We start from the raw sequence: 27434 nt of genomic DNA on the forward strand, positions 1-27434 counted from the left end.
TAGAGTGCGTGCAAGGCGCAATAATTATATAGGGTGATTCACATAGCATTCTCACCCCCATTTTTCCTTTAATAATAAATTTAGTTCTTTTTAGTTTTTACTATAAATTATTAAGTGGATAATTTTTTTGAAAATGTTGATGTATCTAATTAAAAATTCAAACGAGTAGTTTCTCAGTCATTAAAATGTTTATATTAAGGATAATATTCCTTAAAGGTTCCAGTGCCAGTTTTTCAAATTTTCCACAATTCTATCAAATTTGAAAATTAAATTTTATATTTTATTTGCAACTTTAATTATAATACTTCTCCACTTATCTACTACCCGATACCTATTTAGGGGGGGTGGAGGTTTATAGGGTGTATTATATCGAAAAAATGACCTCACTGGATTGATTCTCAGGTCTTGTTGAATTGTCAGATTTTAATAACTATTTTTTTATCTGAAAGAAGATTTCCTGCAAGTCACATAGAACTCTGGGATTTTTTATTTTACCTGTTAAATAATAGTAAAATTTAATTTATAAAAAACACTTTAACTGTATTATTTTTGAAGATATATTATAAAGTTTGAGATTAAAATATGGAGAAACGGAGTTCGCTGCGGCCTGTATAATATTACCCTCTATTAGTTTAAAAAAAATGATTAAATTTGGTTCATTCTACAGAACAGAATCATTATTCCCGTAGAACGTATTTTTGTGTACAAAATTATACTGGCACCAGGCGCCTTAAAAGTGATTTTACAAAAATATAAGATAGATGTAATATTGAAACTGGGTAGTGGGTATTTATGAAACTTGGACCATTTTTACAAATTATTAACCACCATGTAATTGTTATATAAATGTTTAAGTTACTATGAAGATAATTGATAGCCCTCATATATTCCAAAGTTCCAAACTTATTGTGATAATGGGTTTGGAAGATACTAAGATGTACCTACTAAGGATAATAGGTCCATGATAGACTTAAAGTTAAATAATTCAAAAACTACTGTCTGAATTTTAAATACATACAATTTTTCAGAAAAATAATTATCTAGTACATACAATTTTGAAAACAGAAGTTTGGTTCAGCACAGGAGACTCCTGAATTCACACAAAAAAAAAATTAAGGATTTAAAAAAAATGTCCATTAATTATAAGGTACTTACCATTCAAAAGTTCCAACAATTATAATTTGAATAATTTCATAATTTCATAATTAAAGAAAAGAACGGGGGTGAGCAAGCTTGGTGAATCACTCTGTATATATAATGTACCAGGTTGCACAGCCAGGATATTTTTTTGAGGTTCAACAACGGAGAGGGGTCGTGTATCGTACTATATAATTTATAATACGCTATTATGATGGCGGTATGTAGGTTGTAAGTAACTATAGGTACCAAATATAATATATTATACATAATATATAGGTATGTTTACAGTATATCTAATATGGGGGTGCATTGCCATCTGCAGATCGAGGAAACCGGCGACAGCCCTTGTAAAGGGAGTTTGTTGGGGAGGGGTGCATACACGCCGGTCCGGATACCGCGATTTTCGGAGGGCACGCTCTTCGGGTTTTCCCGCGCTCGACGACGACGCCGACCAGACAGTGTTCTCCCGCGTGATATTATTCTCCTCTCCATGCACGTCCACCGCAAACGCGGTACATTACGCGGTTCTATGGCACAAACGCACAATAATAATAATAACAACAACAAGCAACGTTATCACCGTGGAACGTCGGCGCCTCTCTAGCCGCGCATGACTAGTGTCTGGTTCCCGCGTTTTCGGCCAGTGCGTATCACGTAATATCGTGATATTAATATACTATTGTATATATTTTGGACGGCGGCGCCCAGGCACAGCTGATTTGCCGCGTTAACGAGTGCGACAACCGTTGTTGAGCGGAAAGGAAAAGGGAGAGTGAGCGAGAGAGGAAAAGAAGAAAAAGACCACCGATTCGTTCTGCGAGCTGGAGGTCGGCGACGACGGCGGTATTTTCCGATTGTGACGCAGGCACGACAAACAGGTCATATACTCATATCCTCGCTGACGCACTCTAAATTAAAAAACCTTTGACAACGGCCACGTCTCGATCAACGCCATTATTTTTAGCACGAGTGTGTCCCTGTGCCATTCGTCTCGTCTGCTGTGAGTATATACACAATATTTTAATATTATTTTGTGTACCCCGACGGTTGAACGTGGTTATGGAAGATGTTTGCTATTATTATTAAAATTATATGCTGTTATTGGCAATAGTCGTGTTGTCACCAGGTGAGGGGAAGGTTTGTTTTGGGGTAGGAATCGCGCGTGATTCCTACCTTCTTTAATCGTCGGATATTTTACAAGTATAACACGTTCTGAACTCCTATGACTGAAGGTCATCGACCTGTGCTTTGGGGGTTGTTTTTCTTATAGCTGTTGAAAATAATATTTTTAATTGTACAACTTGTGTAGGTAATAACTAATACTTATAAATGTAGGTACTAGGCAGTGAGTACTAAGTCAACCTTCTTGGCTATGTGATATTGGGATCAGAGATAGACAGAATATATTTAAAGTACCTAGTTACAGATGGACAATATTATTTTTAAAGCCATACCTAATTCAGGGATTTCCATGCTTTGTACTCCGTGTATTGAAAACTTAATGGTTCTTTTCCATTTGATGACTCATTATTTATATTGCTTGACAAAAAATGTTATGTCTATTTGGTAAAACATGTGTTAATACATACACACATACAATATACATTATGTTATATATATATTATTGAGTGGTCACATAATTAAGAATTTGTAACATGATAATGAAGTAACAATAGTATTAGGTACTTATATAATGTGGTATAGGTACCTAGTTTAATATTTACTACTTATAACTCATAGATATAGACTCTATAGGTATAATATAATACAATATAATGTCTCTTGAATTTATTGTATTTAAATATATTTCAAGAGAGATTATTGGGTTAGTTGTTGAATTTGTTTAAAAAATATATATTTGCATAGATGTATTTCTATTTTAGATAAGGTAATGTAAGTTAAAGACATAAGACCTTTATGTATCATCCAAGTCTTCTTAAGTTTTTAATACTTCACAATACAGTTAGTACTCTGTCCCACAAGATAACATGCTGGTTCTGTGCATCACCTTGCTATTAAAACCGGTTCCCCTATGACGGGGTGTCGCATAGGGTTGTGCAGAAAAACTTATTTTGTTTGGCCCACGACATTTTCTTTTGTGGGACAAAGTATAGTACTAAGTGCTAAAATTTTCTTCATAAGATGTTGAAAGTGGTGAACAATAAGTGCATGAGGTTTGGCGATTAGTTCAAGTAATTTACATTGAAGCCTCATTAATTTGGTTTAAGTTTATTTTATGTTTAAATTATTTTTTCTAAATAGTTAAATTGAATTAAAAATGTGTGTTTTTAATTGAATAATGAATGTAGTAGTAATTTGATGTAGGTATTAGGTACCTAGTATTTTTAAACAAATTAATTTACTTAAACAATATTTATTTGCTTTAAATTCCCTTATTTTTTTACTGTTTTATAGTTATCATTATTTGATAAAATAATATGTAGGTACTCTTACAGCACATAGCACAATGTTGTAACTAATTATTATAGTCAAATGTTATCTATATATACATCTAAACAACATTTAGCTCATTTATTTTTAGTAATATCTTTAACATTAAAATAATATATGATTGACAATAATCAATCAAATTATACATTCATTTATATTATCCATACCTATAAAATGTATATAGCCTATTAAATCAATAATAGACTCAATACCTAAATAGATTTAAATTAATGATTTTTGTGAATTTATAGTATAGTTTGGTCTATAATAATTTAGTATTTATCGTGGTAGTTTTAAATACTTTAATTTAGAGAAATTGGTTTTTTTTAAAAGTTTAAATGTATTACCCACATAAAGTATTAATACAAATTTAAAATTTTGAATATCTAATTAAATAGTAAATAAACTAATAAGTATCAAATTTTAATTAAAAATCAATATTACCTATGTTAAGTAATGTTGAATATAAAAATACACAAATGGTAAAACTTGTAATCTGTAGGTAACTAATTGAAAAAAATATAAAAATTATAATAAAAACTTGTTTCAATAGTGTATATTTGATAACAAAATAAATATTTTTTATGAACTAAAAATAAAAAAGGAATTATTATTCAACTTATTTATTAACTTTTTGTTGTTTATAAAACTTAATGAACTATTTTTTTTGCATTTCCTATTTATATTTATTAAAATTTTTTTTTACTTAGGTATAATAATTTTAATTATAATTTAACTCAATAAGTTTATCTTAGTATACTTACATAATTTTTAAGATTTGGTTAAAGTATTAACCACTACGGTTGCACTGGCTATAGTGTTAATATGACAAAAGCTATATTATCAAGGCAGTGCCATACAATTAAATAAATAAAATCAAGGCAGAAATATTAATACAATCTCCTATTGCTATCGGTTCAAAATGAGAAAAAGATGTTATTACCTAAATAATTTTCTATTGTATAACTTTTTAAATTTTGAATTGATTTTCTGAAATACCGTGCATATATATTTTTATCAGCCTTAAATTACCCAGAAATACCAAAAAATAATATTATGATTATACGATTCACCAGACATTTCTTACCATAAGTTTGGTATTCATAAATGTATTTATAATAATTTAATCTTAATTTTCTTAATAATTTTTTTAAAACATGTTAGTATAATTTACAATACTTTCTTTATGCTGAACTTAAATAATTGAAATTGACACTTTTTTTTTATTTAATTATGTATACTTAAGAGTGCAAGCGTATACAATATTTAAATAGGTTAGGTACCTACATAGGTAACAATATGTATTATCGTTGAAAATTAAAAGTACCAATATTATAAATTATAGGTAGTTGATTGATTATTCACCTTTAATATTATCAATAAAACTATTAAATTTTTTTATATAATTAGTAAATTATAATTTGTTAAACATAGTAAATTATGATAATCACTAATCAGTGGCGATGGATAGATCCTCCATGACCTTTTTTTCAATGTTTAAAAGCTGATAACCATAAATTATATTTTTAATTATGAAATAGTGCATGTTAAAAAATGAGCCATATCCACCCCCCTCCCCTTGACTAAATCATTTGACCGCCACTGATGATAATAGTATATAAATGAAACCAATAAACCTTTATAGCGATGAGTCCTGGCACTTTCATAGTTGTATGACATATATAGAATATCTCTAATCTAAATATGTATAGTATTAATATTTATAGAAACATATATTAGTTAAATATGTCCTAGTTTAATATTAAAATTGTTCCAACACCGTGTACATGATTGAAAAGAGTATGTTTGACAAAATAAATACATATTAACTACAAACTATAATTGGGTTACAAAAATAAGTATTACATCTGTAAAATATTTTTTTATACAATAGGTATTCAAGTATTTTTCAAAAGAATTTTTATTTGAATTAAATTTAAAAGTGTATCTATATTCACGAGAAATTTGTATGGTATTTAAAATCCTACTCCTTGCTTATTTTTCTTTACCTACATTGTTTTACTAATTTTTTCACTAATGCCTAAAAAGTATAAAAAAAAATATAATTTATGGAAATTACATTTCTTGATGCAGTTATATAATTATAATTTAATGAAATAATTAGGTCTTATTATTAACAAGGGTTACAAGACCCAATTCCGTAGTAAGAGGTTACAGTGGCTCAGTTATTACTTATTAACTTTATAATTCATATATTGCAGATATATATTATATTAACATTAGTAACTAATGTAATATAGTCTACCTATAATAGAATACACTTAACATAAAATAATATAATAGCGTACAAATTTGCTATCAATTGTATGTCTTTAGTATATTACATTTCTAAAAAGTAAGTGTCATGAGACAGCTCAAATATAGGTATGTAATTATCATTTATTGACTTATTGATAATTATTTAAGTATCAAAATATGCATCATATTGTTTATAAATTAAAATAGAATTATAGAATTAATTGTATAAAAAGTATGGTTAATGGTGATAAGTGATAACTGATAACATTGGTATCAAATAGCCAATATGTTAATACCTAGGTTTCATAATATAACATGTGTTTTTATTATTGTAATATCATTACAGGTTATAAAAAACGTCACATTAATAAAAATGTGTTACCTAACTTTGAAAATCTAATTCTTAACTAACCTAAAATATTTTTCTTAAAAATCAAAACCAATATTTTCTGACATGCACTTAAAATTTTAAAATATTGATACTAAATCAAGTAAACAATGAAAAATTTATTTATTTAAAATTGAAATTAATGATATAACATTGTATCTCAACTGGACGATCGAAGCTAAACATTAGTGTATAATGTGTAGATAACACACTTTCTAACTCTCTTTCTCTGTATCCTGCATTTTTGTTTATACTTCTAAAATGATTGTACCCAATACCCATTATTTTAATAATTATTAAATTATATTTTTTATGACTTCGACATGCCTAATAATGATTATCACAGTAATTATTTTTATATTACTTAAATAACAAAGGTCTTCAAGTATAATATTATTAAATACTGAATACGATATCTCTGACAGTACTCGTCAATTTACATTTTTAAGTAAACATAGATTGGCGTTTCAAATTATATTATGCACCCCTCAGTTGATAATTTCCGTTTATTTCATCTGGGCAATACCGAATAATAGACTGCAGTGTATTTTACTACCCTGTTCGAATGTAGGTATAATTATTATTACTGTGGGTATTGTGTTATTTTATCAAAACGCTTCGCGCACAGAAATACTCTAAGATCTCCTGGTTATACAGCATCCGCGTTCACACGCCTTCGAAATTTGGTATGTCACCGATACTGTAAAAAGTTTCCGGTATAGTTTGTTCTCATGGAAACAAGATTTCTATAGCTATTAATGGGATATTTTAATTTATCTAGATTATTTCACCTGGTTTCTATACAATACAATACAATATATATTATTATATATAGAAGGCGGTAACATTTGTACCCAACATTTTATATGTCTTTTGATAATGCTTTGAATAAACGCATTAGTTTATACTGCATATTATGTTAATTTCATCATGATATTTTTGTGTTAGTGAAAATTTATTATTTCATGAACTGAAAAGTGTTTTAACATTTTTACGTAATATTCAGTGCTCATTGTTTAAAGCATTAGTCATTACTCATTACTTTGTATGTTATTATTTTTGTGGAATTATGTAGGAACGAAGCACATATTTTGAATTTTCTTTACATTTTTACGACTTTTTTAAACCATCAAATCATTTATTTATTTATTTTATATTATTGGAAACTATCAATTACAATTTCTGCCAATTTAATTTAGTTTTTGCCTTTATAGTGTATTACTGTCACAGCTGTAGTGACGTCAGACTCACACAAACATATTATACTACAAGCTAAGGACATCAGCTGACAATTGTGATAAACTGTGTCTGGTGGTCTGGTAAAGTTTTCTCTCTTTTTTCCTTCTTGCCTTTCTTTGTTCTCTATTAGACAGACCCCTCTTGGCCATTTATATTTATTAATTTTTTTCATTGTGTATAGACATCTCTACACTTCTCTCGTTGTCGACCTTCAATATAGGAATGAAAAGACCCGTAAAGCGGCATTCTTAAGTTACCATTTTTTTTTTTTGTCTGGATTTATCAAGAAGCCGTCCCGATTCCAGCTATGTTTGGCGATGGCGGGGAAAAGAGCCGTAAAATCAAATATAATATATAATAATTCATCGTTTAGGGTGAATGGCATTTTAGGTCGGAGATCTGAGTCTTCCAAAATTGCAAAACATAGTTATTAATTAAAATTGTAATTAAGGATAATGTAGATATTTTTTTAATTATTCTCTTTATATTGCAGTCTGCAGTCTACAGATAAATATACAGTAAATAATATTTATCAATTATTATTTTTTTTTGTAATTTTGAGTTTTACAAATTATATTTATTATAAAAATATTTTTTGATTGATTTATCAGTTATTGATTTAACAAGAAAATATTTATATTTTCATAAAGTTCGCCTAAAGGTGGTATATCACTTATCAACAAATATCTCGAATCAAATTTACTTTTATTAGTATGATAAATCAATAGGTTATGTATTAATATTCGTGAGTGTTAATTGAATTAGAATCATATTATATTTTCTTGCGTTTTATACATTATCAATAAGATATATCATAGATATATCATTGTTAGATATTAAAGTAAATTCAATAAATATTTTGACAACAAATGGGGATATAGTATCGGCTTGATGACTTATTTAAGGTCCTGCTTGGTCTGTTTGAATATATTATAAAATATTAATAATCACTTTAGCATGCATGCGGTATGTATATTCTAGGTAGATACTGTATGTATAGGTATCTCTCGGCCTTGGTAAAGATCATATACTAGGTAGATCCCCATCCGGTATATTCGCGCGTGTTTTAAGCGTCACAAAAAAAAAAATATATAAATATATACATATAGTATATATAATATGTAACCTTGTGCACAGCTGTTATGTTCTTCGTGTGAGACCGACGTGGTCCAGCTTCCTGTCCCTCTCAATACACACACACGCACATATACGCGTGTATATATACATGTGTGTGTGTTATTCACCTCTACCAAGAAAACGAAGGTATAGCCGGTTCGATGGACAAATCAGGTATTACAACACTCGTGGGATTCAGCCTTAGAGAAAACGAGAGAGAGAAAGAAAACAACAAAATCCACACTCGTACAGGTTACATATTATTATGCCTTGCATTTTACAGTTTCGTTCAAGCGGTGACCCGACGAATTTATTACGGCCACAATTGGTGCTGGTTTTTATTTCTTTTTTGGATGCGCTCAGCGGACATTCCACCGCACTTGTTGTAGAATGAAAAATCGATTGATCCGCTACATTGTTGCCACTTAAGCGCCCTGTATATATCTATTATATTATATAAACTCTTTTATATAGGCTCTCTATACCTGTCTGTTTCCTTGTATTCGTTTCAATTATTTGCCACGCTGTGTAGAAAACGCCCCCACTGCCTCATTCACAACAAATATTGCACTCGAATATAATATTTTTGGTTACTGGTTAGTGATTTTATTGTGAAGTAAAAAAGTACTAAACTCTAAGGAAAAACAGGTATTATTTATATATGATATATTAATATAATATTATAATATCGTTATAAGTTTTTGAAATTATGAACAAATTTAAGAATCAATTTTTTATTATTTATAATATAAAATACTGTTAGTAAATAGTACTTACCAATAAAATCAATAATACAATATACAATAATATTTACTTATCTATTATTTAATGCAATCAATAAAAATCAATTGATTTTATTTTGTTTATAGCATTCATTTCAAAAGCTATGACGTACCTTACACAATATAAGTTTGGAATTGTATAAAACATTACAAATTAAAAATGATTGATTAACTGCTAATTCAATATTTCGCACTGATAATTTGAAACTTGGTTTATTCATTATGATTTTAGAATATCATATAAAAATCGGTTATAAATCGTTCACGTGAAATGAGGTTGACATATATAGGTGTATAAAAATGTTTTCGAACCCACCATTCCATTGAACATTAAAATGGGGAAAATATTCGAGTAGGGTCTTACTTGTGCATGAACTAAGGTCTCCCAAACCGTCGGGAAGGAAACGTTCGTCTTCCCCCTTTTGTTCCGGTAAAGCCAGTCGGTATCGGTTTTAGTCTCCCCCTAGAATACAAAAGGAAACTCATTCGAAAAATAACGGTCGCAACGGGTGTAATCTTCGGTCAGACGTTTGTGACCCAAAGAGGTAAAATAAAAATTACCTTGGGATATCGTTTGAAATACTATAGTCATCTATATATATTATTATTTCTTGAAAATATTTTTTTTTCTACTTCTGATCTATTATGATTTTTTACTTATTTTTAATAGGATTTAAAAAAATTAAATACAGTTAAATATATTCATGGATTTGTTTTATGAGAACGCAAAACTGCATAGGTATTTTATATACGTATACATATATTAAACAATAATAAATTTGGGTTATGCGAGTTAATGTTTTGAAATTAGAGTTAATTAACAAATTATTAAACTTAAAGACATAAACATTATGTGTTCTTTCGTCGGTTTTTGTTGGACTCTTTTATAAGTTGAAGTTAGCATTTTTATATTACCTACAATGTTTGAAATACATATTATTTTATAAGTTAACTTATACATCAGTTATATAATCAGTCTTGACGAAAAACCACATAGGTACAATTTTCATCTTAAGAGGACGTGGTAGCCGCGTGGCATTGTGTTGTCTCTGTAATAATAACGCATTAAATGGTAAATTAAACGTTCAGCCGAATTCTTTTTACTTTTTTGTACCTATTGGCTATTACAGTGAATTGCTTTATTATTAAATTTAAAGGTGAAAATATTATCCAAGGCCCCACCCAAATTTTTATTTTATATTTTAATTTTGAGCAAGTTATGATTATTCTAAAATTTAAAATTTAAACTTTGAATTTACTTATTATCAAACTGTTAGGTAAGAACTTTATCTGTGTTTGTAGTTTGGACGTTGGGTTTTTACGATAGTTACATTTTAAAAATAGTTGTGAAGTATTGCAAATTAAAAATGCTCATAATTCGCTTTGTAGTTTCATATCATAAAAAACCAAGGTTTGAAACACAGATAATGTTCTTTATTTTAAGTTTGATAATAGATTAATTCATTATAATATTAAAGCTAACAACACAAAATTGGTTCTGTTTAACGTAAATTTGTCATGCTGTACAGTTGTAAGATGGGGATAAGTGATAACACATGCGGGGTATGGACGTATATGGTGTCCTCTTAACACACACACCATAACTATAGTATTTTACTATAATATTATGTTCAAAATATGGAAATAATAAGTAGTTTATATTGATAATATAATGATAATTGTTACTGTGTTATATAATATATAATGGTATATTCTTTATAATATACTTATTTAGATATAAGTACGGTATATTTTAAAATATTATTTGCTTTAATTACTTATTTTGAAGTAAGACACTTTGATAAACTCAAAATTATTAGCCATTATATCAGTAGTATAATATTTTATATCATATGTTTGTCGGTTATTAATTCAACGTTTCTTAGAATTTGCTTTTTTTTATATTGAAAATAAAATGTTAGTGTGAAGAATATATAATTTTGAGTAAATACATACTTCTTGAAAAGTACTAAGCACATATTATAACGTTTCCGAAAAGTATACCTGGTATTTATAAATTTATTTTGCATTAAAGATCATTTTAAAATGAAAAGCGCGCCAAAGTATCCCCTTCGCGTTTAAACCTATAACATGAACCAGGTGCAGAGGCCTACTGTATCTCCCTTTGGTTGACCAAAACCCTCGTTCGATAACCCTCTAAAAAGCACGTGTGCGTACATTTTTTATAACATCTTTATGCATAATATAATCTGCCATAACATAGTAAACCTTGTTAGTGCATTAAACCGGTTGTGCTAGTTTCAGCTTTTATTTATTCATTTGCGTTAAAAATACATAAAAAGGTTGGTGTTTAGTCACCTAAAATATATACAAGTACAATGATTTTTATTTTATATGTTGGTTAAGTACTTGTTTAAAGAATTCCTGATTCTTAAAATCGTACATATCAACGGAACCGATTTTACTAGTTCTAACATGTGTGATTTCCATAGAAATATTTCTTGATTACCAAAGGGACTGTATCCAATTTACTGTAAATATAAACCGGTTTGTACTCATAAATAAGGATCTCATTAACATTTCCGTTATTAATTTTGTTTTCTTTAAATTTCATATTTTAATTAACTGCTTTAGAGTTTTAGACTGACTGAAAATTAGTAATATTAATACTTATAATATATTATGTTAATCGATATAAAATATATTATAATACAGTAATAGCCGATGTGATGTATTATTTGAATCGCAATAATTATTAACAACGTATTATCAACTGATATATGTCTGCTGTTATTTTATTAAGTTAGAAACAGTTATAATACTAAATTATCTTTTATTATTTACCACACACTTTCTTATACTCTCTGACGTGATGTGGTTGTTTGAATAAACTTTTTATTTAATTTGATAAAATGTATACAAATATAGTACGATATAATAAAATCATTTATCGTTCATTTTGTTCATTTTTATTTTTTATACGAATACTGTCAAACAACAGTTATTATACACATGTAATAATGAATAATGAATAAATAGAAATAAAAAAATATTTCTAATAGCGAAAAACTGCGGAGCGTTTTAAATTTGACACGTGCCAGTACCAAGCTTCTATATAATTTATGCAAATACAGATACGGTGAACCATGAAAGGCGGTGTACAAACTAAACAATAAAAAGAGCTAGTGGCTATTTAACACTGTATATAGTTAGACACATCCACATGTGGCTAGTGTCGTAGACCGTCTTTTGTCGTGGTTCCGATAAAAGTCGAACCGGAATTGAAAGCATCCATCTGTCAGCTATGCCATAATATGTACAACCCCTTTTTTATTATTCTCCTACGTTACACCTGGAAGATTTTGATCAAGCACTATATATATGTAGTATGTACCTACAGCGTATAAATTAAATGACCCCTGCATAGTTTTTTTAAAGGCATAACTAGTTTTGTATATAATAGTATATTTTTATATTTAAATCATGTACCTACTCGAAACATTATTTAATTAGAAGTTTAAAAGAAAGATTGTGTATTGTAAAACGAAACAATATTTTTGAATGATTCATAACATTATTATTATTTAAACAATAATATATATATAGTAAATGATTATATATTATATGTTCATATTATAATCGTACTAAAGGTTATTTTTTCATAAATATAAGTAAATAACGCTGCATAGATATTTACCTATTAATATTGAATAACATAATTTTGATCTATTTATGTAGGTAATTACTAATTATTGATAATTAATTTCTAAATAAATTGTTTATACTATAGTTGCAGTTGTAGATAAGAAAATTACTTGTAATAAATTTACTATTTTATTCAATTGTGACTTGCCGAAAACAAATATCTTATATTATCATAATAATATCATCTTTCTAAACGAATAAAATATAAACGGTATTAATTTGTCGTTGTGTTTACATAAACACTTTTGTATACGCTATATACTGTCTGTAGACACTATATTTTCAAAGAGAACACCTGAACACCTATTCGACATATTACTCTCGTCTCTATTTACGACTCGTACTTAAACTGTTCTATAGTTTTCAAACAAAGTTGAATGCCCTCCTCTGTGCTGCTTTTAGAATTTTATTTATAATATATATATATATCCACATTTAATATTTTACCCACTCCGCTCGCTCCACTCACCCCTTTCATTTCAGAAAAACATCAAATATAGCTATAATAAATAATGTAGAGTTACCCTGCTGCACAATGTGCGCGCCGCCGCGAGTAGTTCGCCTAGTGCTCGTTTTGGTTGAGGTATTTTTTTTTTATTATTATTACTATACAATATATTATTCACTATTATTCGCTATTGGTATATATACTACTTCGTACCTACACCGGTTTGTGTATGTATATATTATACATACTCATGGACAGCTGCATGTGCCCGAAAGCGTGAATTCGCGCGGGGAAACACTTCACGTTGTGCGCGTAATGACGATTGGGGCACGCGACCCCTGACAATTAAGCTGCGCACCAAAGACACGTCGTGTCGACTCCCGCAGGTGGTGAATTGCAATATAGTATTTTTGGACGCGAACGAAAAATCCGACTCTGGATTCATACTCGGTGTGTAGGGAGGATTGAAAGCGTAGTTTTGCGTTATTTTTAGGAGCTGAGAATATTATATATAAACATATACTTAGGTACACGTATGATGTATATTATTGTAGATGTGTAGTATATACGGAATACTGATATTGTTCAATGCACGCGCGCAATCTTCAGGCTATTTTGCTGTTCAATTTCTTATGCAGGAAACGTATCAAAAACGCATTGTTTAGTGCCACGGACATCTGGTCTATGTGATATATATTATATGGCGAGTTCACGGATCGATCGAGGATCCGATCATTGGACAATTCTTAACGCACTATAGAACCGTGAACGTTCTCCAAAACTTAAAACGTTTTAGACTTCTATCGAGTCAGCCTTTGGATGTATTATTATATACATATATATATTATGTATGTGGAAAGTATCTATTTAAATTTAATTAATAGTAGTGTTCGAGACTGCTATGGCGTATAGTATAGTGTACCTATCATTACATAATGTGTTGTGTGTACGCACATATATTATTATAATATGTGTTATGGAGAGCATGCAAAGTATCCGTTATTCGTGTGCAATTCTAAGTAATAACAACACAAAAAAATTTGTTTGGCCTGCATATTCTTTAAATGTTACGAGTAAACGTATACAATGTATTGATAAAGATAAAAATTAATTATAAATTTACTCTATGAACTGTTGTGGTACAAATAATATATGAAATATTTAATGTGATACACATTGCTTTACTGATAAATGATAATCAACATGCAACCTTATAAATTATGATCATCATTACATTTTTAGTATGAATTTTTCCAATTATATCAACATTTGAATTTTAAATTTTGTATTCTTCACATGACATGACGTGTATTTTATTTTATTGTATCATGTTCTAGAAACGATGTGGTAAAGTAAGACAAAATAGAAATTACTAATAAATATTAAATAATTTCTACGTTGCTTTAATAATATTATGTATTGCCATTTTCATTCGTGGTTTGTAATTAAAGTAATAGGTATTCTTCGTTTCATTTTCATTAGTGTTTCGCAATTAAATTATATGTTTTGACTCACTTAATGGTTTTATAAATCGTGTATTATCTACATTAATTTTTAATTTAAACTCAAAATATAATGTGCTTGTCAAATAGTGTCTAGTACTCCGACAAAATACCGATTAATCTTAATAATCCATTTAAGTTTTCTTTGAGTATATACTATAGGAATTTCACGAAAACCAACGCTTTATCTGTGTGACACACATAGTTAACACGTTTAACGTCTTGCCCGTGTCATTTTGTTTAAAAAAAGAGTAATAATAAAAATCTTGCGGGCCCCATTTTATAAGTTTGACCTTATTATTTCGTGACCTTCCATTGGTAATTTGTATAGATGACGTGACAGCAAAAAAAAACTTATCTGGTATCGCCATCTTGTCCGTTTGATGAGTTTTTAGCAAACACTATACTGTGATATTATATGTATAAATATTTAGCACTCATCGGTTATTACTTACACTATCAACGCAGTTATCGTATATCATATACATTTTTTTTCCTTTAATGTTCGGTTCTTTTTCATCTCCGACTGCAGGGGACGTGTAATATCATATTATACCGAAAATGTGTAATACGAGACCGTTATGCCGGTGGTAATATTTGGATAATGCGTAAGTGATTTAACAGATTTGCATTCTGACGTGAGGTAGTTTTCCCTCCATAATGCTCTACGTCTTGCTAAAAAAATATTTATTTGAATCCATTACGTGTATTGTATAAATTAACATTCCTCTAAATTAATATCGTTTTATTATTAAATTGTTATATTTAACTATTTAAGACTTAAGTCAATCAAGTTTATATTGAATTATATTAAGTTAACTACTACAATAACGTTAGTGAATAAATTTAATGAATAAAAATAGCATACTGCATTTTGAATTCTAAAAACGTATGTGTACAATGACGCAGTGTACAACATTGTTGATATTATAATTAAAATCTTTCCATGTATTAAAAAATTAAAATTCTCAATTTTGTTAGTCTATCCATGTTTTATAAATATTGAGGTTTATTACTACTTGGTATAGTTGGTTCGTTAATTACACAGCGTAGCTGTTATATTTGTTTGTTTGACATTTCGCTGAAATAAAAGTTAGCTTTATAATTTACTCAAATTCATCAAAATGTATACTCTTGATTAATTTAAGCTATATCAATGACTAATTTACATTTTCCTAAGCAGGGGCCTACCCTCTCTAAGCTGTTACATCTCCCACGATGCTAAGTCACGCGAATCTTTGTCGGTTTTTGGATGTAACATGTGTTCATTTACAGTACTCATATATTTACCTCCGAAGACCACGTGAGAGAACTAGCGATCATTCGACAGTGACTATAGCTAGTCTACATCATATTATATTTTATTTTTTATGTTTTAATACACCTACTAACCGTGTCCAAACGAATAATAAATGTATGTAGTTTTTTCATCTTTTTATTGCTAAGAATATTTTGTTTCAATTGTGAACTAATTCGTATTAATGTCGCATTTAAGTATTATCGTGCATTATCCTTTTAAAACTCGTTCGAAAACGACTCAAATTTATTGATGCTTTAGTCAATTGATTAGCAAATAAATCGCATTGAAATTAAATCAATAATTTTTGTTGTGTACTTGTTATTCAATCAAAAATATAATTATATAATTTTTTATATTAAAAAGAAAAAAATTCCTTTGGCGTTTATTGCTAATTCGTCGTTATTTTATCAATTTTTAAAATCCAATCTATTTGTTTCAAATTAATTTTTAACAATTTAAAAGAGCTTAATCTTAATAAACGATATCGAACGAAATCATAACAAATGAGTAGTGATTATTATTTTATCATAAACTATTTTGTAATTATTTTTATCATACAGATCGTATCAAAATTGTAAAAGTCTACAATGTGCAATGTGTTATTTAGTAGGACCTATAATAGTATTTGATGAATAGAAAAATTGAATTGTAATACTGAAAAGTCGGAAAAAACGACTAATAATATACGGTGGTTTAATAATATAATAGCCTTCCACGGGTCCATATAATTTTTAGAATCGCGATTTCGTTCCACGGTCAAGTTCTTTCAACACCTGTCACGATGCAGGCCACTGTGGCGTAATTATTTTTAGTTCTACTGAGTACTGACTCGAAGACGACATTATATTACATTATAATATCCCAATATTATAATAGTATACGTCACGGTACAGTAACCGCCGAACGGACGTCCTTTCGGTTTCACATGCGTATTCGTATATACATGTAGAATAATGATTAGATACGATTACAGTATAATATTAATATATATTTATATAGTCAGTAGTGACGATATTACACTATTACTACACGTATGACGTACAAAAATAATAACAATATAACAGTGAGTTCGCGTCTAAATATCCCGGAGGACCGGACGGCATTATCGTAATAAATAATAATACTCCGAGTTTCTTGTCCTGCTGCATTAAGGACAAAAGGGGCACTCCGTTTAGCCGCCGCTGCCCGAGGACGAGACCCGTACGTATATGTTATATGGTTCCTGGACCGCGTCGGCCTTGTAATGATATATAATCCCTTTTGTACCCACAAAGACCAATTGGCGCCAACCAAAACAACGTAAATGGAATGCTGCTGGTGGCAGTCTTATATTCTATATTATATAAAATAATATTATACTTATAAAGATTTCGAACGCTACCCACGACTATAATGGGCAGACGGGTTTTTGCATACGTTTCTGTTGGTCCTCTTTTGCGCGGCAGAGGAAACAAAATAACATCGTTCTACAATATCGCTGCTGCTGCAGGTGAATCCAAATTTGATACTCATTGATCACTGTGGTGGGCATTATTATTATTACTTTTTTTATGGCAGACGTAGGCACGTATACATATATAATACAATGCATTTATTTATGATGGCACGCCGGGGGTTCTTGTTCTGTCGTGATACGACGACAGGCGTCAGAAAAATCTTTTCGACGAAACTCTAGAGAAAAGTGCGACGAACAACGCCTTTTAGAATTATTACGATCATGAACATTTTTCATAACAGACCGTTTCAAATCCAAATTTTGCCCAACGATGATTTATATCGATAATATAATATATATATTGTATTGTGTATAGAATTATAATAGGTAGAGAATAGCATATTTATTGTACATTTTTAAAAATAACTATATTTCATAGGATGAATGTAACAATCGATAATTGAACTAAAAATACATTGTGTATGTATGCGTTGAGCCGTTGAATGTATGCAATTAATACCTACTAATTATATTTATCAAATCAAAATTTTTCAGATAAAAAACATATTATACGTTTACAATATACTATAAGTAAATTATTATTTCTACTGCTTAGCAATAACTAATCTCATTACTTATTAGTCATTAATCATTATAAATTATTTTATTAAAACCATCAAATTTTATTTATTTATTAACAATTAATAATAATGTAGTGATGTATAAATTATTATTAATTTATCATTTTTATTGGTAATATTTTATCAGAAGAGTTTATGATATTTTTATGCGCATGAAATAAGTAAGAATATTTATTTATAGTGCGTAGAAATGGTATTTATTTGGTAACAAAGCCTGCTACTACTAATTACATAAAACACATGTTACTTTATTTAGATAGAGACATATTTCTAACTAAGCTTCGAGCATCTTTTAGAAATAATTTTTACGTGTTCGAATTCATGATAACCTTTCACAAGAAATACCTGTGTTTCTTTAGGTTTTTTCTGGTTTCATTGATAACTCGCATATATGTATAACAATAATGTAGTTGGTATACATATTTTATTGGCGCGTTTGTGTGTACGTCTTGGTAAAGAATCCCTCCAAAAATTGTTTTTTTTATAACAAAAAGAAACCCAGAACAACATTTCTTTCCGTACGTATTCTAATAATTGCGTGGGTTCTTATTTATTTGGTTATTTGGTATACAAGTTACGACCATAATTTTGTGTATAAACTATTAACTGTATTAATGACTTTTTCTGATTCATTACCTAGGAATTAGGATAATAAATAGTAGTGTATAAACGTTATACCTAGTGTTCTTTTTTTTTATGAGAGCATAACGACAGATAAGCAATTAGTAGTTAGTACGAAGGTAACATTTGTTAGTAATACACACGGCCTAAGATATAATGGACTGGGAATTGGTCTTGATCGGTGGGGGTCGGGGGATGGCCACCAAAAGGTTCCTCAAACTGGGGATCCAATATTTTCAGCGCTACCAGTGGTTTTATTTGGCTTTACATTTTGTATCTTAGTCCGTGTTTTATACAGATGGCGTTGTTAACTCTAGGTCCCCATTGTGAGTTGTGACCCCCCGACATTGCCTCTTGAACATACATTCGTGGGCACTGGTAAGCTGCGCGTTTCCAGTCCATTATATATTAGTCCGTGCAATGGTTATACATTATTGGTAAATACTTGTATCATCAATCATGTATTTGTGTGCTCTATCGAGAACTGTCAGTAGTTTATTATTCATATTCTCGAATGAAGACAATTTAAATTAGAAATACTCAATTCATTAGTAAATACCCGTGATATTGGGGATTATGGTGATCTAAAACATCACAATATTTTACGATTGTTAAAAATCGTTATTAATTTTTGTCAGAACACAGATTTTTCTGCCAACAGAGAATATTATCTCTACACCGGCATACGGTTAATCGGTTGTAGAATTTTAATTTATACACGTCGTTTAATATTATTTTCCGTCATGATATCCAGTTATGGGACACTAAAATCGAACCATCTCACGACCGCGTTATCGGCATACCGTCGACGTTACTTTAAAAGAAAAATAGAAATTTGTCGTTTAATTGGATCAACTATCAACTATCAATATAATTTATATTAATATTACTCGGTTTTAATTTATTGTCGTCGTCGCTCCGGTTTACGGTTACATAGTTGGTATTATACATATTCGATGAAAACAACAATATCGCATAACAACAATAATAATTAATAAAAAAAGAAAATGTTTTCTCCTAACTTAGGATGATAAGTAAATAAAAAACAATAATGATGGTATTATTGTTTTATAGTATTACGCAATCGCGCATCGTAAACTGTAAGTGACGGGCGCGCCGCCGGCATTATCGCCGCAGACAGCTTTGTTTTGGCGGCAAACCCGCGACCACGGCGGCGGACGGCTCGCGCGTGTTTGTGTGTTGTTTTTAGGCGGGATCTACCGCTCGGCAGACGTCGGCGCCAGACGGTCAGCTGTTGCCAGCCCGATCAGCTGATCCGTATTGTCAACAAAGCGCCCGCGCGCGCGCAAAGGGGGCCTGCATTCCTGCGCGCCGCGCGCCCCTCCGCCCATAACCGGTTCCGTCTGCCGTCGGCAGCCACAGTCGGGATCATTGTCTCTTCGCCCGTCACCGCCGACCAGTCGCTCGTTAACCGTGAACCCTGGAACGCGCTACATGCTCTGCCTTCTCCGGCCACGTTACTGTCGCCGCCGAAGTACTTCCTCTGTCGTTCGATTGTTCGAATAATTTTAAATTTATACTAAACGAATTTCGTCCGCTAGTCTCGACGAATTTTTTTAACAACAATATTAATTCAGTTTATGATCTACGTCCGACTGTCTGCCGTCGCAGGGCCCGAGCTGGAACGTTCCGATTCGCATACTCTTCTCGTCCCTCCCCCGTGCGGTTTATCCGGCCGGAAGGGACGATTTGGCGACCGCAGCTCGCCAACACACTCGTAAGTCTACACGTCATATGTTATTGTCGCAGTCTTTTTCGGGACATTTAAATAATTGGCGTTTGGTGAAATTTGCAAAAAAACATTGTCAAAAAGTCTCTTTGTCGATGGTTCATAGGTACGAAGTATTCCCGCGTCCGTATTCGTTTGCTTTTTTTCGGTCATCCGCAAAAACCTAGCAGTCTCACCGCGGGGTCCGATTGGCATCGGTGGTTTTTGCGCGCGCGGAAAACGAGCGATCGCGATTCCGGTGACCTCTGCCGGTCGGCAGCAGCAGGCCCCCCTAGTAGAGGAGCACGGAACTCGCGCGCAATAGGCGGACAATAGGGGAAAACGCTTTTGGCGCCCGTTTCCTCGCATCATCCACGTACTCTTGCGGCGCGCGCGTTTCCCGCCACCACCGCGTCACCGCCCGAGGCCAAAAGCCCGCCCAATGTCGTTGTTCAGTCGACGCGTCACCTTTTTATTTTTTTGTCGTACAGGAATCGTTCTCGCCTTTTCCGTTTGCATTCCCCGGATGAGACATTTCGATTTTTGTCCATCGTGTCCGACTATTGTACGTTATTAACTATTCATTAACTTATTCACAATAAAAATTTTCAATTATGTTTTACTAAAAAATAATAAGACGCTCACTCCGACTGCTTAGTGGTCTCTCATACCCGCAATAAATTCGCATGGGTTATTACAGTTACAACAGTTATTAAAAAAATACTTAATAATATCTTGTATTATATTAATTATTATCTTTGCCTCGATCTTTATCATCGATGGTATTACGTTTAATAAGCGTGCGATTTTTGATTTTTTTTTATATACTTGTATTGAAAACCAACTAACATTGACATGATGACTTCATGATGACTGCTGAATACGTGTTCGTGTTACATAAATCTACAGTTTTTAGATTTAATTCGTAATAGTAGGTATAAGCCTAAAACAAATTTTTTTATGGTAGTTATAACTTATATTACTAATTGTATATTTCGTTAATATCTCGATTTAATGGTATACCATTAAAGCAAAAACATTTTAATTTTAGGTCTGTTAGGTAAATTGTATATATTTGTATTATAAGTATTGTATTTTAATTCAGCCATCATACCCATCATTATACTCATATAATTCATGTATATTTTTAATCCGAATGGTTAGGATGGCTACTTAGTACTTACCCTTCCACTTACATGTACATAATATTATTATCTACTATGGCATATAATAACATTTAATTACTTATTTATTGCAAGTATCCTGTATGTATGCACACATTTGATTTTCTTGAATAATTTTATCATAATGACCTGGTAACTTATATATTAACCTGTATATTTTGAAGAGTTGATATATAATATACCTAATAATAAATTGATTCATCAATACTTCTGTGTGTTTTTTCTGCTATATATATATATAAAACTATACCTATTATGTATACTGTTATACATATATTAATTAAAGGTTATTATTTTTACATAATTTAATGTTGTGAAAAAGAACAAAACATAGTTATAATTCTGGAAATTTATATTATTTTTCAGATTAACTTTACTCATTTCTTACAGCCTACTACAATGAATGAAGCCAGTTCATCTAACATTGATGGTGTTTTGAAAAGAAAAAGACACGTAAGCCCATTTTTATTGTATATTTGTTTTAAATATTATTTTCCTTTTTTTTTTTTTACTATTCTATCCAATATTTCTTAAATAATTTCAACTAGAAAAATAAAATATAAAATAATTAAAGGAACTTTTCTACTTTACCGGGCACCTAAATTTTAACAATAATATTAGATATTAATATATTATCACTTAGTATTTAGGTATATAATTAAGGTTATGATTAAGTTTTTTGATTGAGCCTTATTTTGATATTGATTTTTTTTTTTTTGGAATTTATATTAATACTAAAGGAATACTGGCTATGCAATATTTATTGCATTTATAAAAACTAGTGGCTTATTATAATATATTTACCTGTTAATTGTTATTTATTACCTAGAATGTATTATTAAATGTATATATAATATATATATATATATATATTCTGTAGATGGCTTGAATACAGTATTAATGTATTTCTCATAGAAATTTAGAAATCCTTTAAAGTATCACCATTATGAAAGTGATAAAAGATACTTATTTTTAAACTCAATTCTTTTCTTAACTATGTAATCCAGTTGTACAGTTTGTTTTAATTGAAGACATGAATTATTTGTTATCTTTAGAACTCGGAAGGTTATTTATATAATGGTACTGTGTCTGGCAAGAGGATGAAAATTGACCATAGTCCTGTTGAGCTCCCAAGTATTTTATCTAGATCTAAATTACACAATTCATCACAGTCATCACAATCTGACGATAGCGAGCATCAATATTTTACTAATTTACAAAGAAACTCCAGAGTACGAGCTGACTCTGATCCATTTCAAATTAACTCTGAAAATAATGATTCCTTCCAACAATTAAGTGTTGGTAATAATGGAAGTGTAGAACGACGGCCACTATCTGAGTTACAAGTTCTGTCTCCAGACTCTCATTCAATTTATTCAGATGATAGGTAAGCGATAAAAAAAAAAAAAATTCAATAGTGAAAATATCTATAAATTATTTGATATACTTAGGTCGGAATCAGAAGCTAGTAGTCCTGCTCTCAGTGAACCTGCCCCATTATTATCCGACAATGAACTAAGCCCAGATTGTATTGATAGTTCTGAACCAAAGAAAAATATTGAAAATGATCCACCTACCTATGTGCCTACTCCACGTTATTCAAACATTCAAGAAAGTGTGGGGAGTAACATAGTTACTACTTGGAGCAAGTAAGTTACTAATTTTTTTAAGGATGTAAGGTACAATGTAATTAATTTTGTTATTTTATCATTGTTTCAGATTTCGTGACATGGCCATCAACCAGAAACCAGTTGCATTAAATGATAGACCATGTCCATTACCAGAAATCCCTTGGGGAAAACGTGCAGCTTTTTGGCAGATGATATGTAATAGAGATTCTGCCACATTAACTTATAGGAATCCTGATTACCATGATTGTCATGAACATATAACACCCCGAATGAGAGCTATTCTTTTAGATTGGCTAATTGAGGTATTATTTCATAATAAATTATTCATATTATCATATTTTAAATTATTCATAAACGTTATTAAATACAATCTATATATTTGATTTTAGGTGTCATCTGTTTATAAGCTACACCGAGAAACTTATTATTTAGCTATGGATTATTTAGACCGATATTTATCAAACAGTGATTCTATTCCTAAACAAAAATTACAACTCATTGGTAATTACACTTTCCTAGCCTTAATTTTAAAGCCATACAAAGACAAGTTAATTTAGGGTTAACTTATTTTTGTACATAGGAATTACTTGTCTATTTATGGCTGCCAAAATGGAAGAGATTTACCCTCCTAAACTGACTGAATTTGCTTACGTCACTGATGGTGCATGTACTGATGAAGATCTGTTAGATATGGAGAAAATATTATTGATGGTAATTACAGATAAATAATAATTAAACTAAACACAATGAATTAACTAATTTCTTATATATATTTTTTAGCATTTGCGTTTCCGTTTAACACCTGTTTCTATAAATTATTGGGTAGAATTGATGCTGCAATTCATTTGTGTTGATGATAGTACAGCTGAAGACAGTTTGATTGTTCCACAATTTCCTCAAAATTTATTCAATCAGGTGGCTCATCTTTTAGATCTAGCTAGTCTAGATTCAACTAGTTTACGTTACTCATATAGTGAATTGGCTGCGTCTGCTCTTACTATAGTGCTAAATAAAAAAATTGCTTTAACCATTTCCGGTAAGTTATTTATGAAATACTTTCAATTTAATTTTCAATTATAATTTAATTATTTAATTAATCAGGTTTATCAGAAGGAAACGTATATAATTGTGTTGAATGGATGTCTGTGTATTGGAGTGTAATTCTTGAAGAATACCAGTATGAAGAAATTGATTTTGAAAATGATTCAGAACAAGTAGATGGCACCCATGTTAAACAACAACACTTAGTCAGCATGGATATGTATGTAAGTATCACTTGTACATTTTTCTTATGGTTCGTCAACAAATTTTAAACATTTTCTCATTCTTATTTATTTATTATTTTTGCACTCAGATGTAAAAAAGGTACACATCTTAATTTAATATATTTTATCTGTGTAGTAGAATTGTATTTGATCAAAAATATTATATTGATTAATGTTAACAGTTTTATGACGTAATAAATTACCTTAACTAAATTTATTTATATTTTTAGGATTTAGCACAGAGTAGATTTGAACTTATTCAATTATCTCGAGTAAAGGGCCCAGTAACTCCATCAAACTTATTAACACCGCCATGGAGCGGTAAAAAATATCCTGTAACAGCTGAAGAGTGCAAACCCTCATGTAGCTACAAATGATAAATTATATACTGATAACACCAACAGTAAGATTTTTTTTATTAAAACATGTATATCTTACCTTGTAATAGGTTATTGTATTCAGATGTATTCTAGTTTTCTTTGTGTTAAAAAAATATTTTATTTTAATTGATAGATTCTGTCTTGACGACTTAGATTATTTAAATGTGCAATAATAATCTATTTTTTTAAAATTAAGTACTGTTGGTAGTTAGTTATATTTACACACGCAATTTGGAAATCAGTAATCATACTGAAAATGTTAATTCTTCAAGTAAATAGCTGATTTCTCTCCTGAAAAGTGTAAAATTAAAGTCAACAATGTTGATTGAACTGGTGTTCCTCATTTTATGTTATGTCAAATTGCTAAAAATTAAAAATCCAAAAAAATATACTTGGCCTTCATGTTAATTACAATTTTATGTATCGATTACTTTGTACATTTTATATGATTATACTAAATACTTAATAGGCTCACGAGTAATTATATTAAGATTATTATTACAAATGTACTTTTTACTAGCCATTCCTTCATATTACACAATCTTATAATTTTGACTTTTTATATCAAATTACATTATCCTTTTGTATTCTAGTCTTATTTAGTTGATAAAGATAAAATTATTTTGTGTAGTCTCATAGCATGTTTTATTATGTACAATTTTTTTTTGAAACTTTAAATTATTATTTCCTTATGTTAAGATGTGCGTATTCATGGTTGTATACTTACTCCATTGGTTAGTTATGTATTTGTATATGTGTAAGATCGAAATCAACGATTTTCTAATGTGCCAGTTTCTTTTTATGTAAGGTAATGACCAGAATTTTTGAAAAATTTGTATAAAATGATCTCCGTTCAACATTGAATTAGTATTATATTAAATTATATTATTATAGAACTTAAAAATATTTAGAAAATGTTTCCAGTTTTTTTACTATAATTATGTGAATTTCATTATCTAAAGCTAATATTTTTTTCTCAATAAAGTAATCATTACTTACAAAAAAAAAATTATAACTAGGCTGTTATTAAATTAGAAATAATCAGGTTGGGGAAGAGAATTATTATTCGTGTATTTCTTAAGTTGGTATGTATTTAAATTTAATTCTTATCAATGGGAATATATATATTTTATTGGGATAATAAAAAATTCTTTGTTATATTATTAGCAGTTAAACATTTTTGTTTTATAGTTAAAATTATTTTATTCACAGTTATAAATCTCTATAAACATAATATATAAATATATATATTTTTTTTTATGTACATGTGTATAATGTAACTTAAACTAATTGCTGTAATAAATTATGATTATAATTATTATGGATATCTTGTATTGTTTTATTGTATACGTTTTAGTGGTATTGCTTATGAATGGTAAACTACAGTTGTTTGCTATTTGTGACAAGTAACGTTTCTTTTGAGATTTAACCTCATATCTATGTCATCTATGACATGATATTATTAATAAATATTTATACTGCCTGCATTTTCTAGATAGGATATTGCAATAAAAAATATTTTGAGACTAGGTATTATATTTTAAATTTTTTGTTTTTAACGATTTATGTATGGGGTAAAATTTTTGAAATCAAATTTTGAGTAAAAACCTTTAAATTTAAAGCAAGTGACTCTTAATTTGTTCTTCTTATATCAACTTTAAAATACATATCTAAGAACAGTATTCTTTTTACTTTGATTAAATACGTTAAAAAAACTTTTAAAAATCAAAATTTTCTTCTGCAGCCTATAAATAGCTTAAAAAGACTCAAAATATTTTGAAAATGTTATTGTGTAGATATATAAAATATTTTCCCCAAAATATCAACTAGATTCACTTTTCTACCAGAAAATGTGCTGAAGTAGAAAATGTTATTAACTTTTGAACCAAATACCAAGTTATTGCATAATTTTTACCTATCTTACAAGTTGTTTAATAAATTAATTTTCTATTAACAAATATTTTTTGTCACGCCTGCACCGAAAGTTTGGTTTTCGATAGCGGTTGAAGCGTTGAAAGCGTCCTTTTTCCGGCCAGCGGGCGGTTAAGTGGAAATCCCTAAAAGTGCCGGGCGCACATATCACGCGTATCCCCTGCACAACCAGACACTAAAATTTATACCACGGTCCTTACGACCTTACAAAACATAAATTTTTGGTTACATCTTATATTCAAATTATAACCTCCTTGTACGACGCGTAAACATTTTTCTTTCATGGATTTGTTTTCTTATAATAATTTAGTTGTTGCGTAGATGA

General features: G+C 29.7%; 1 protein-coding gene across 4 annotated transcripts; it reads left to right on the top strand.

Moving 5' to 3' along the window:
* The first annotated feature begins 1762 nt into the window (after positions 1 to 1762).
* On the top strand, positions 1763 to 26425 carry LOC132939221 (G1/S-specific cyclin-E). 4 transcript variants are annotated; one of them, XM_061006287.1, is made up of 10 exons: positions 1763 to 2140; positions 22268 to 22354; positions 22957 to 23288; positions 23353 to 23550; positions 23621 to 23834; positions 23922 to 24033; positions 24113 to 24243; positions 24313 to 24568; positions 24634 to 24797; positions 25028 to 26424. In XM_061006287.1, the coding sequence occupies exons 2-10, from the start codon at positions 22301 to 22303 to the stop codon at positions 25172 to 25174; spliced, it is 1608 nt and encodes a 535-aa protein (XP_060862270.1). In that variant the 5' UTR covers positions 1763 to 2140; positions 22268 to 22300; the 3' UTR covers positions 25175 to 26424. The 4 variants fall into 4 exon arrangements, with proteins under 4 accessions (XP_060862270.1, XP_060862269.1, XP_060862271.1 ...); XM_061006286.1 differs by lacking the exon at positions 1763 to 2140 and adding an exon at positions 20288 to 20726; XM_061006288.1 differs by lacking the exon at positions 1763 to 2140 and adding an exon at positions 20977 to 21652 and having other exon boundaries at positions 25028 to 26425.
* The last annotated feature ends 1009 nt before the right edge of the window (positions 26426 to 27434 follow it).

The sequence above is a fragment of the Metopolophium dirhodum genome, chromosome 2, assembly GCF_019925205.1.
Source record: "Metopolophium dirhodum isolate CAU chromosome 2, ASM1992520v1, whole genome shotgun sequence".
Classification (NCBI taxonomy): Eukaryota; Metazoa; Arthropoda; class Insecta; order Hemiptera; family Aphididae; genus Metopolophium; species Metopolophium dirhodum.